The sequence below is a fragment of the Manacus vitellinus genome, unplaced genomic scaffold (assembly GCF_001715985.3).
Source record: "Manacus vitellinus isolate BGI_N305 unplaced genomic scaffold, ASM171598v3 scaffold_85_pilon, whole genome shotgun sequence".
In the NCBI taxonomy this organism is placed as follows: domain Eukaryota; kingdom Metazoa; phylum Chordata; class Aves; order Passeriformes; family Pipridae; genus Manacus; species Manacus vitellinus.
The window spans coordinates 1,320,999-1,333,564 of record NW_021940845.1 but is presented as its reverse complement, the minus strand read 5'-3'; the positions used below and the strand labels follow the sequence as shown (position 1 = coordinate 1,333,564).

At 44.2% G+C, this 12,566-nt stretch overlaps 1 protein-coding gene across 1 annotated transcript; it reads right to left on the bottom strand.

Annotated features, from left to right (window-relative positions):
* Positions 1-4,419: 4,419 nt before the first annotated feature.
* On the bottom strand, positions 4,420-12,564 carry LOC103755182 (ER degradation-enhancing alpha-mannosidase-like protein 2; the record flags this gene model as incomplete). The annotated part of the gene is made up of 10 exons (XM_008921098.3): positions 4,420-4,938; positions 5,901-6,022; positions 7,162-7,306; positions 7,983-8,107; positions 8,350-8,491; positions 9,522-9,733; positions 10,370-10,495; positions 11,781-11,886; positions 12,394-12,433; positions 12,512-12,564. Coding segments are annotated over 10 exons (1,557 nt in total), but the record flags the coding sequence as incomplete, so codon positions are not given.
* Between the last annotated feature and the right edge of the window lie 2 nt (positions 12,565-12,566).

The window sequence follows — 12,566 nt, the reverse complement described above, 5'->3', positions numbered from 1 at the left end:
CGTCACTCGTGCTGCTCCTCACGGGAGCTGCTCCCTCCACGCCACGCTCTATTGCCATTAAAATACCTCTATTCCTACTAAAACGCCTTTATTCCCGCTAAGATACCTCCCCCCATATAACTTTATTCCCACTAAAATATCTTTACTCGCGCTAAGATACCTTTGTTCCTGCTAAAATACCTTTAATCCCCGGAAAATGCATTTATTCCCACTAAAATGCATTTATTTCCTCACGGGAGCTGCTCCCTCCACGCCACACTCTATTGCCATTAAAATACCTCTATTCCCACTAAAACGCCTTTATTTCTGCTAAAACGCCTTTATTCCCACTAAGATACCTTCCCCCCCCCCAAAATAACTTTATTCCCACTAAAATATCTTTATTCGCACTAAGATACCTTTGTTCCTGCTAAAATACCTTCCCCCCCAAAAAAATAACTTTATTCCCACTAAAATATCTTTATTTGCACTAAGATACTTTTGTTCCTGCTAAAATGCCTTTATTCCCACTAAAACGCCTTCATTTCTACTAAGATACCTTTCTCCCCCCAAGATAACTTTATTCCCACTAAAATACCTTTTTTCCCACTAAGATAACTTTATTCACACTAAAATACCTTTCCCCCCAAGATAACTTTATTCCCACTAAAATATCTTTATTCGCACTAAGATACCTTTGTTCCTGCTAAAATAGCTTTATTCCCCTGAAAATGCATTTATTCCCACTAAAATGCCTTTATTCCCACTGAAACACATTTATTTCCTTTAAGATACTTTATTCCCACTAAAATACCTTTTTTCCCCCGCTAACTTTATTCCCACTAAAATACCTTTTTCCCACTAAGATAACTTTATTCCCACTAAGATAACTTTATTCCCACTAAAATACCTTTTTTCCCACTAAGATAACTTTATTCCCACTAAAATACCTTTATTCCCACAGAAATATCTTTATTCACACTAAGATACCTTTGTTCCCCCTAAAATATCTTTATTCCCACTAAAATGCCTTTATTTGCACTAAGGTACCTTTATTGACACTAAAATATTTTTATTCCCACTAAAATGCATTTATTCCCATGAAGATAACTGTATTCCCACAAAGATACCTTTATTCCCACTAAAATGTCTTTATTTGCACTAAGATAACTTTATTCCCACTAAAATGCCTTTTTTCCCCCACTAAAATGCCTTTTTCCCAATAAAATATTTTTGTTCCTACTAAAATGCCTTTTTTGTATGTTTTGGGGTTTTTTTTGCCATTTGACAGCAACTCATGTGCAACTCTGACTCTTTCTTCCTCCTCCTCCTTTGAAATAGTCTTTCACAAGCTGTTTGTCTGACCTTCCATCAATCCACTGCCTCTCCAAACCCAACCAACTACTTCTGAAACACCTCACAAAATCTGGCCTTTATGTTTTGGGCTTTGCAGGCTGCTCGGAGTGGAGAAAAAACTCGGCACAACTACAATGATATCATCAACAGCAAATGCTAAATTTGGGTTCTGCACTATCTTTCACCACTCAGCCAAACTCCAGCTCCCTTCCAGCCTTTTGACAGGTGCCACTCCGTAGGCGGAACCTTTGGAGTGCTGACCTGCCTCGTTTGGAAGCCGCCCAAAATTGCCACACGCGTCCTATTTTGGATTCCTGACAATTCCGTTCACAGGACCAAGCACTCGCCACACTGCTCAACTGGAGCTCTCCTTCCAGCTGGAAAATGCCAAAACAGACCTGCCATCTCTTCCCTCTCCCTCCCCGGGGAGGAGGCAGCAGAGAACCACAAGTTTTAGCTTTATTTTATGTTCCCGGCTTGTGATAGTGATTTTGAGCCCATGAAGTTCTCACTGGTGTACATAAAGGGAATTGAATCTGTTCTCCAGTGGGACAGCAGCCATTTCATGTAGAGGATTGGTTAGAAATGCGAGGACATATGAACATGGCTAAGGCTTATGGATGAGCTGCTAAAGTATAAGACTACTGCTAAAGTATAAGCAGTTTCCCTAGGCCCATGAGAAAGTTAGAGATAGCAGGGCCGTGAGAAAGCTGCAGTGTCCTTGGGTATCCTAAACTGAGCTGAGAAACAGGAGCTAGGCATTACCAAAACAAAGGCACTTAATGAGCCACCTGTGTAAACAGTGGAAAGCAGTTAAGATGATATCACCACCTAACCGAGTACCAATAAGGAGCCTAATTTCTGTAATATTCATGAACCTATTATAGAGTGTATATTAAGCTACTATCAATCTACAATAAACGAAGTTCCTGGATTCTCATATTGAGGTGTCTAGAGCTTTCCGTCGCGACGTTAATTTCATCCCATCATTCTTTGGAGATTCCCAGACATCTGCCCTTCCTCACGCTGCCTGTGAAACAGCACAATTTGTACTCGTGCCCCTGAGACTCCAGCATGCTCTGCCCTCCAGAAACAAGGCCAAGCCAGTTTTCTATTTAAAAAAGGCTTACTAAGGATCCTAAGAGCTCCTGTCAGTTCTTTCGGTTAAAAGAAAGTCTTGGTGAGATGGAACAAACCAAAATTAAGGCTGTCCTGTGTTATTCTGACCCACCCATCCCATAGCACTAATCAAGATCCATCTGATTACTCTCACAGTTGCTGTGGGCAGCTGAGTTCTCTCAGCTCTGTGCTGAGGAAAAATGTTATCTCTTAAGGCTCCTGCTACTGGAGTCTCAAGGGTGAGGGTACCAAAATGCCCTGGTTAGCAGAGATTTACTGAGCTGGAGATCTGCAGCCTGGCCTCTTAAGTCCTTCCTTTTCCTCTGCTTCATGGATGGGGCAACTCCGAGAGAAAATCAGGAGCCAGCACTTAGCCAAGCCACAGGAGAAGGCCTGTGTTTTGTTTTCAACAGATTAGACAATGAATAGTGTGTGAGACGTGAACAGCTGGAAAAGAAAAAGATAACCCAGGGTTACAACACAGAGCCACTAACAAGAGCTCCATCTTTGCCCAACAATGCCTCAGTTTTAGGGTGCTCCTCTCTCAGTATCTCCCCTGCAATCGCTGTATCCGTGCAGAATTCCTGAACAGCAGCTGTCCCACCTGCTATGGGAAAGAAGGACAGAAGCAGAACCTTTACAGGTTAACAATCCTACCAAACTGCCTGTCCAAACATTTTAAGTGTCTCTTACAACGAGTTTACTCACAACTGCAACAGGATTTCCACCCTGAAGGGTAAAATGCAGATTTTATGTAATTTTACAGTACTAGTACTGATCAAAACAAAAAGTGGTTTCTCAAAGCAACCCAACATGGGCACAGACTGGGCATTGGCCCAGTTGTATTTAAGTATCTTGCTGGCCATAGGGATTTATTTATCCTGTATCTCTGACCCACTCCAGTGACCCTAGACTGTGTGCTTCCTCCAGACTCCTCACACTCCAGCAGGTTTGAAAAAAGTCTATCGCTTTTCTGCCCCCCTCTTTTTGTTTTACCTTCAGGAAGAAAATCTTTTGGTAAGACTCCTGATTTCTCCCTTTCTGACTGTTGCATACACCTGCTGCAAAGACACTACTAAACACACTGAAAGGTTTGGATTTGCCAAGTCAGCTGAACACCAAGAACAGCCTCAGCTGGGCCTCACTGACTGAAGGGCTGATGTGCAGTGAGGTGAAGCCCAAAGGGAAGTTGAAAAGAGGAAGGAAATGAGGAAACTTCATCAGAGAAGCATGTCAGGTTCTGTAAAAAGAAAGCAAGCTCCACTGCAGTGTCAATCAAACCTTTGCTAGTCCATCCTCCACCTCAGTTTCCTGTCCAGACATTACCTGGACATTCACTCAGCTTTTTTTCTAGGCAGGTGGTACTGACCAAATTGATTCTAAAAAGAGCACTTTTCCCAGTTCCAAGTGTTCTGCTTCCCCCATGCCACCCTTCAGGCTCGACAGACCTGCCAGAGCTTCAAATCTCAGCCTCCACCTCAAAATCAACAGGTTTTCTAGACTGGCCAGTGATCTTTCAGGTGAATCACATGTTTACAAAGAGACTGAAGATAAGATGGAGCACACAGGGAGTTGCAGGCTCAGAAGGGAAGCTACAGCCAGTAATCCCTGCTCTCCCCTTTTGACAGGGAGCCACTCGCTCATTTTTAGAGAACAAAGTAAGCTGGGGACTCTGTCTAAGCCTGTAAAACTTCAAACTAATCTCCCAAAATGCACTAAACAAGGCACCTTTAACCTCCAGACCTTTCTTTCTCTTTCTGAAAACCTCTTTGCTATTCAGGCAACAAATTGCTCTGAGATCAGCCCCTGGACAGCATTAACAGGTGGTATCTGAGCCCTGGTTTATGAAGGAGCAGTAGCAGAATTTAATGGGAAGCTGTTTCACTTCATAATACAATTCACATTGTGAGGTACAACACTTTCCATTATGAAACTATAAAAATATATTCCCAGAGTCTGAAACAAGTTCAATAATTTACACTGAAGATGCAAAAGGGATCAGGTGTTATCTAGGAAGACCTGTCCCAGTACTGCAAGCTTGGAGTTAAAAGATTGACTGGGGCAACTCAGGAGGGAGTGTGAGCTCTTCTTAGATCTTCTCTTCTCTCCAGTTTTCTCTGCATCTTCGGGGTCTTTTGCACTCTCCCCTTCACCGGGGTCAGAGGGTCTTTTTAAAGTGAATTTCTTGGTTTTCTTCAGTGAGTAGAATTCCCGCATCAAGTCTTCGACCTCCCACTGCTCTTCCTTGCGCTTCCTGCAGCAGTGCAGGGCAGCAGGATCGATGGGATGAGCCTCTGTGTTGAAGATGTAGCCTCCAGCATTCAAGACACACTCCCCATAGGGTGTAACCACCACGTCGAAGTCTGAGCCATCGTTGTGGATGAAGTTGCCTGGGTCAAACAGCAGGTACAGGTATTTGATTGTTTCAGCCAAAAAGAAGGATTCCATGCGATTGTCCAGCCTGTGATCCCTCAAGTCTTTGATCTACAAGGGAAGAAATAGAGTGGGTTACACTTATATCAAATTCAGTTAAGTTATGAACTCGGGGTGGGGGGAAATAAAGCCAGCTTGCAATTCATTTCAGTTAACAGCCCAGTATGACATCAGTTCACCCTATTTCTTATCACAGAATACTTTGGGTTGTAAGGGACATTAAAGACCATCTTATTCCACCCTCTGCCACAGGTAGGGACACCTTCCACTAGCCCAGGTTGCTCCAAGCCCAGTCCAACCTGCCCTTGGACACTTCCAGGGATGGGGCAGCCACAGCTTCTCTGGGCAGCCTGTGCCAGGGCCTCCCCACCCTCACAGGGAAGAATTTCTTTCTAACATCTAAACTTGCCCTCTGCCAACTCAGTCTAGGCAAGGAGAAGAGCTTCCCATCATTTCCCCTACTAAAGAAAAAAAAATCATAAGGTTTTTACCTATTTTCCAAATCATAAGACCTAATTCCCATTATATATTAAAGGTTTTTTGTAAAAGTATGTGGTGGTAGTTGATGGTATGTTTGAAATCCCCATTAAATGATGTTAGAGAAATCACTCCCTGCAGTTCTTGTGTGTTTGATCAGATTTTCAAGGCATAGTGGGAAAGCAGAATCCCACATGAACGTGGCAGGCAGGTTCCTACCCCTGAACCTTCCTGCTCAGGTGCTACACCTGGTTGGGGTGCAGGAGAAGCTTCTGATGCCTTCCAGGGTTTTGGGCTCTGGTGCAACAGCCCACGACAGAATTTGGCCCAGTGTTCACACTGTGAGGGAAGTTACTACCAGAAACATGACCAGATCAGCTTCCCAGAGAAATAAAAGGGGCTTTTTTGAAAAAGAAGTCATGTTTCCACCAAAGTGACCACTTAACTCAATGGGAAAACACAATTAATGAGAACACCTTCTAAAAGCTGATTTTCAGCAGCCATTTAGCTGATTTAGCAGATGATTTAGCACTCACAGTTGCAAACCCACAGTCCACCTTGCTGATTTTCTCTATTGACTCCACTGCATCTCTTCCCAGCTCCAGGAGCGTGGGATCTCTTGTAGCACGGTACAGATACATGGCACTCTCAATCAGCTCTGCAAAGACACCCCAGACATTTGCAAATACCAAAGATTATCAAACCACACACGCAGGGATGATGGCATACTCCTCAGCTAATTTAAAAATCCTTTAGAATGATCAGATAAATAATCTAGTTACTGAATTTCCTCTGGCTCCAAGCACAGATTTGCTTTTCCTGAGGATGTGCTGCTAAGAAATTCCCTCTCACCAGCCTGGATCAGCTCAGGTAAGAGTGACTAATCCTCCCTCCCACATTCAGTGAGTGGGAGGGGGAGCAAAAGAGAAGAAGATTAAAACTCAGTTGTCAAAGGAAGAAAAAAAATTGCTTCTAGAAAGAATTACAAATAAGAAATTCAATGCCCAAAATACAATTTTAAACAATACTGTAAGTCTCTTGAAACAGGGGTATCCAAAACATCATGAAAACAAGCACCATGCAAACACTCTAAATAGGCAACATATGCACTGTGCTGTGTTTGCTTACTAAGATCTTTTTGGATGCTACAATTCATTTGAAAGTTAATGCTAATGAGTATTTTTGGTGGATTTGTCCAGTGTGGATGTCACCTGAACACTCAGACCAAAAGGAAATTAATTATTCTCATGTACAAAGTTTTATGGACCTAATAATCAGATTTGATTTTTTTTTTCAGTCAGGGTTGTAAAAAATCAGAAAAAAAAGATCATTTCATTGCAGTATCACAGACAACACAGAATCTCTCTTAGATCTTGAGCTTTACTAGTGCAACCAGAATGAGTTCATTTCAGGAACCCAGCACAAGTACAGTGGTCTATTCAAACTCACTTTCACTTCCTAAATTTAAAGGACACAAACAGTCCCTTTAACATGACTGAAACATCTCATGTCAGACAATCTAACACTTAAATATGTCAAGTCCTACACTGTGAAGCCAATTCATTAAGGGGCCTCCTTTTTATGGTAACATTGTCTTCCTTCCTTGAAAGGCAGCCCTGTCTTTGTGAATGGTGGAAAACAAAACGTGCAGTTTTGACTCTGCAAACTCCTGGTGAGGAACTGAGTCAGAGCAAAACTGGAGGAGGAATTTGTGGAAGGCAGGTATTGCTAACATTTGATCTCACCACCACAGCAAAAGCAGGAGTCCATGGCCCTTTTAATTCCACTTCTGCTTACCAGGCCTGAGTGGATATCCCTCTCTCTTGTCCACTGTGTAGCCCTGGGGAATGTTGTAGAACTCAGGCAGCCCCCCAAACTGCTTCCAGACAGTGTAATAGTTGAGGAAGGTCCTCATGGCATTATCCACATCCCCAATTAGGCTCTGGGAGAGAACAATTAACAAAGCAACATGTGAGTGAAGAACAAACAGCAAATGAACTGATGCAGTAACACTCCTATAGGTAAAGTAGTGACAGAAATGGATATTTCAGCAGGTCTGAATGGTGGAAATAATACTTGGATATGATGCCTTAGGAATAGGTAAGACTGGAGAGTTACATGCTGCTTTTCTGCTGGATCACATTCCCACACCTGAAATAATATAAAGTCTCTGATTTTTTTTTAAAGAAGATTGTGTTTCTTCAGTCAAACGTTTAATCAATCAGAGCACTGAGTGGGGATAACAAAGTCTCAGTCCAAACACAAGGACTGATGAGAAAGCAAAGCACTCAGTGGGAAAGCATTCACACAAAGAAAGCATTTATGAGGTGATGGAAAAGAGGTGGGAATTTCTTTTTCCTTAAATTTACATCTGGATTATGAGACCACTGTCAGTGGAGTGTGCTACAACAAAACTGCCCTCCCATGATGCTGGATGGGAGACTTTTTTTGTAAACTGTAGATAAAATCAACATCTGCTCTTCCACAGGCAGAGATTTCACCAGAGGTCCAACCAAACTTTTACACCTGCACAGATGAGGGTTATATTTCTAACTTTTATATTAAAGATTGACCCATGACAGACAAACAAAATCACCATGTGCTCTGCCAGCTCTTACCTGTAAGCCTGGCCAATAGGCCTCCAGGGATTGAAACACAGGCATGGACACTGTTCCTTTGTACATCTGAACCCACAGGTACCAGTCGTCAAACTTGGTGTAATTTTTGATAGCTTTGTTATATTCTATAAAGAAAAGCAGATGGGTAGGTAAGCCAACAAAAAAAATATCTTTTTTTTAAGAATGAGAATCACTTTGGTGATTCTGTAATCACAGACTGCTCAAAAGTATCACAGCAAAGGCTTCAGGAACATTCTTGAATGTACCCTGTGAGATCCTTCATCCTCTCCTTCCACAGTGCCCGCTGCTTTTTACAGGTGCAGCCAAGCACTGCTGGGCCCCTTCACACAGAAAACCAAACACTCACCCAGAAACATGGACATCAGCTCCTTGTCCTGCAGGAGAATGGCTCCTTTCACCAGGTACTCAAAGTAGGAGTCCACTCCTGCCCCAATGCCAGCATCCTGGGCCACCCACTTGGCAGTGATCACATCAATGTGGTTCCCCACCTGCAAGAGGTGAAGGAGGAAGTTAAAGTGAAAATAAAGCATTTCTACTAATTTAGAATTAACAAATCCCCACAACACCCCCACACAAGAAACCCTTGACCTTTTTTCAGACCAGTGGTTCCCAGTCCAACTAGCTTTTTCTTCATTCAACATGGGTGTGTCTGGTCCTAATTCTGATCTTACAAAAGAGTAAAGAAGGATAAAGAGGTGCAAATACAGAGATGGAGGCCAAGAATATCAAAGGCACAAGAGCTGCCATGCTACTATTTAAATAGACCCTTCAGACCTGGGACTCTTCAGCCTATGAACAAACACAGCTGATGAATAAAATACACAGTCATGCCTTGCTTAACAAACATGAAAAAAAAAATAGCTATTCAGCTTCTTTCTTGAATGAGGATTAGGGGTATAAACCAAAAAGAAACAAATCCCAAAGCAAACAAAAGGACAAACAAAACTCTTCATGCAGGCTATGAATAAATCTGTCTCAATAAACACAGGGTATGAATAAATCTGTTTCACTTCACATCTGCAGCACCAAGTTTTCCACACAGGCTAAAAAAGCAGCAACAGAAAAGACCAGGAGACAGTGAACACCAAGGTAACACTTCCAGCTCTGGATATTCCTAAAACATCAAAGCTAAATAGGCTGGGAATATCTTGGTGCACTTGCCATGCTCTTATTCTCTTCCCTAGACCATTGTCCCACCAGGCATCAGACAGATCTTTTATTTAATCTGCTCCAGCTGCTGTCACAAAAGCTGCACTACCCAGCAGGAGGGATTTGTCTCCCAGCCACATCTGTTAGGGGACAGAACAATGGGATAATGTTGGGCTGCACTAGCAAAGCAGAGATGTGGATGCTGCAGGTGTTCAGGAACAATGTCAAACATGAGACTTCAGCCCAGTTATGGGCACTGTGGTTATTTATCCAATGCTATCTCCTCTCTGTTTATGCTTTTTCACACTCAGCATTGCATCCACAAAACCACACAGAAAGCAGCACAGTCCAAGTCCATTCCTCACTCACCAGCCCAATATCTGAGCGATTTTTCCACAGGGCCTTCAAAGCCTTCCTGGCCACATCCTCGAACACTGGGTCACCAGTGAGGTGGCTTAAAGTGGCAAATTCCACTATAAACGTGCCAATTCCAGCAGTACAGGTAACTGGGGTCTCCCCAGGGTTGACTCCATGCAGGAGGTTCACTGTGCCATAGGGCATCCCAGTTGGGGTCTGGAAAGCTGAAACACAGGATTTTTGGGTCACATGAGTGTTCAAGGTCACGTTTAACAGACTCTCAAGCCAACATGTGCTTCACAGCCCACTGCACACGGGCAAGGAGGGGGACTGGAGTGATTGCACAGACTTTAAAGAACACAATGAGCAGCAGTGTGACCCTGGGAGGGGCAGTCCCAAGGTACACACAGTCCTGGGAAGGTACTGTGGATCTCTTCCACCTTGCCAGAGCAGCATCCCTACTTTTTTTCCAGCCAAGTGCCAACACTGAGGTTGTGATCCCTCTGTGGCAGCCCTGGGTGGACAGTGCCATGCCATCAGGGAACACATCCCAGCTGCAGCCCACAGAGAGGAGATAAGGCTGCATCTCCTTGTCTTTACAAGCTGCTGTTTCACAGCCTTTATTTATTATTTATATGAAGTACATTTCCCCTCAGCAAGCCACAAACTGATGTGTTAAGCCCACACAACACTTGATATGCACGTATACAACAGCATTTTCCCTGCAAACTAAACTTGCCTTGAGCTCAGGGAACACAGGGCTGGTTTATGAGCTGACAGATCAAGTTGTACATGTTCACCAAAGCCAGCAGCCACCTCCTAACCCACAGCACAGTGATATAAAGCAAACAAGGGCTCACCTGGCAGCAGTTTACGAGCTGCTTCCTCTGCCATCCTCAGGAGAGGCCCCGAGCATGGCCAGCCCGCCTCGACCTCCACGCCAGCCTTCCTGGAGAGCAGGTGGGCAGAGAGGAGCCCCCCCACCACTGCAAGGGCACAGGAGAACCCACTGAACAATGTGGAAGGAATGAAATCCAACACCAGTTGTATTCTTCTTTATCAGAGGCACGGTTTTACAGGGAAGGGAAGTGAGGTGGCTCGTCCTTCCCGGCCTCATTCGAATGCCACGGAAGAGCGGTTGGATTGTTCCTGCAAGTTTGTGTGTGGAGTGACAGCACAAGGGGTGACTGATGGCTTCAAAGTGACAGAGGGCAGGGTTAGATGGGATATTGGGAAGGAATTCTTCCCCACGAGGGTGAGGAGGCCCTGGCACAGGCTGCCCAGAGAGCTGTGGGTGCCCCTGGATCCCTGGAAGTGTCCAAGGCCAGGTTGGAACAACCTGGGGTAGTGGAAAGTGTCCCTGCCCCTTGGAAACAAGATGGTCTTTAAGGTCCCTTCTAACCCAAAACACTCTCAGATTCTATGATATATTTCTTTAGAAGCATCAGATCCCACTTGCCCTACTACAGCTGCACTGCCCTGAGGACTATCAGGGTGTATATGACATTACACAACAGTGTAATGAACACGAACCTCTATGAGAGGAATTCTGAATCATTTCTTCCACAAAGTTGAATACTATGTTTGTGTAAAGTTCTTAAACTCCTTGGCGAAAACTGCCCAGGCCAGAGACACAGCTTCCTGTTGCTATATTTAGCTATTAGTTTTATATAGCTAATATAGCTATATTAGTTAATATTAGTTATTTCACAGGTTTGTCTACGGTAACAATAACCACCACAAACACAGAGAAATTACACTGCTGTAAAGTTGGCTCAGCAATGTCTGACAGGAGAGACAACAAAAGCATAACTAACAGTTTTGTACCCTGACAGTGTTTTTAGTTGGATGGCACTGAAGCAGTCAGGAATTCAGTCAGGTACAAGACTCCAAAGGCCTTTGTGATTTTCAAGGAGAAAAGGCCAAAACTAGAAATTAATAATCTCTATTCCAAAACAGTGTGTGAAGGAAGACAGGGTATAATCTGTCCCGTTTCAGTGGAAAAGATGTTTATTCCAAGGCTCAAAACCTCACACCAGAATATTGAAACTGCCACGTCTACTTCTGTTTCTGCTGGGGCAGGAAGCTGAGAGGGATGTGCAAAATCAAAAAGGAAGTGAATTTCTTTGGGATTTTTTGCCTGTTTACATGTCCTGTCACTCTGCACCAAAAATTCCCTGTGACCACCACCTCACATTACCCTTGTGTGCAGCTCAGAGGCTTGAACAGGAAGGAAATCCACCAAAAACCCCCCAGGAAAACCCACCTCACCTCGAATGTTGGTTTCAAAGACAGATGCATTGACATCAATGTCGAAGTCCAGCCCTTCCTGCAGCACATTGACAACTCTCTGGAACTCAGAAACGTTCCCCAAGATCTGCAGGGGAGCAGAAGAACAGGGAACAAAGCTTAGAGTTCATGGGAAAACAAGTGGCAGTTCAGTGCTGATTCTAGTTTTGTTTTGCTATTTTGTGAAATCATTAATTACAGATAGTACTAAAAAGGGGACTGACGGTTTCATTGTGTTTAAAATGCTTTCTTGACACATTTTAGGCCTTTATTCCAGAGTTAGGAGCTGTGAGGGATGGGGAGCTCTGGCCACCTGCTCCCCAGGGGTGATGCCAAGTGAAACACAAAGCTCCAGGGTCAACGAATAGCTGACTTTCTGTCACTGCCACGTAAAAAAACAGGTGTGCAGGCAGCTCTCAATGGCCTTGAGGGCACAGTGTGGGTGCTGCAGGTGGTCAGGAACAACGCCAAACACGAGACTCCAGCGCAGTTACGAGCACTGTGGTTATTTCTCTAACTCCACCTCCTCTCTGCTTATTCTTTTTTACACTTAGCTCTGCATCCACAAAACCACGCAGGGCCGGCTCGTACTCACTAGCAGCGTGTCCAGGGCGTCGATGAGCGTGAGGGAGAAGCTGTGAAGGAGGAGAGAAGCGAGGTGAGACCCGGCGGGGGGTGGGGGAAGGACGCTCAGGGAAAGGGACACCCCTCACCTGCCCCAGGTGTCCTGCCCGTCGCAAGTCAGCGGCCGCAGCTCGTCGTAGGGGA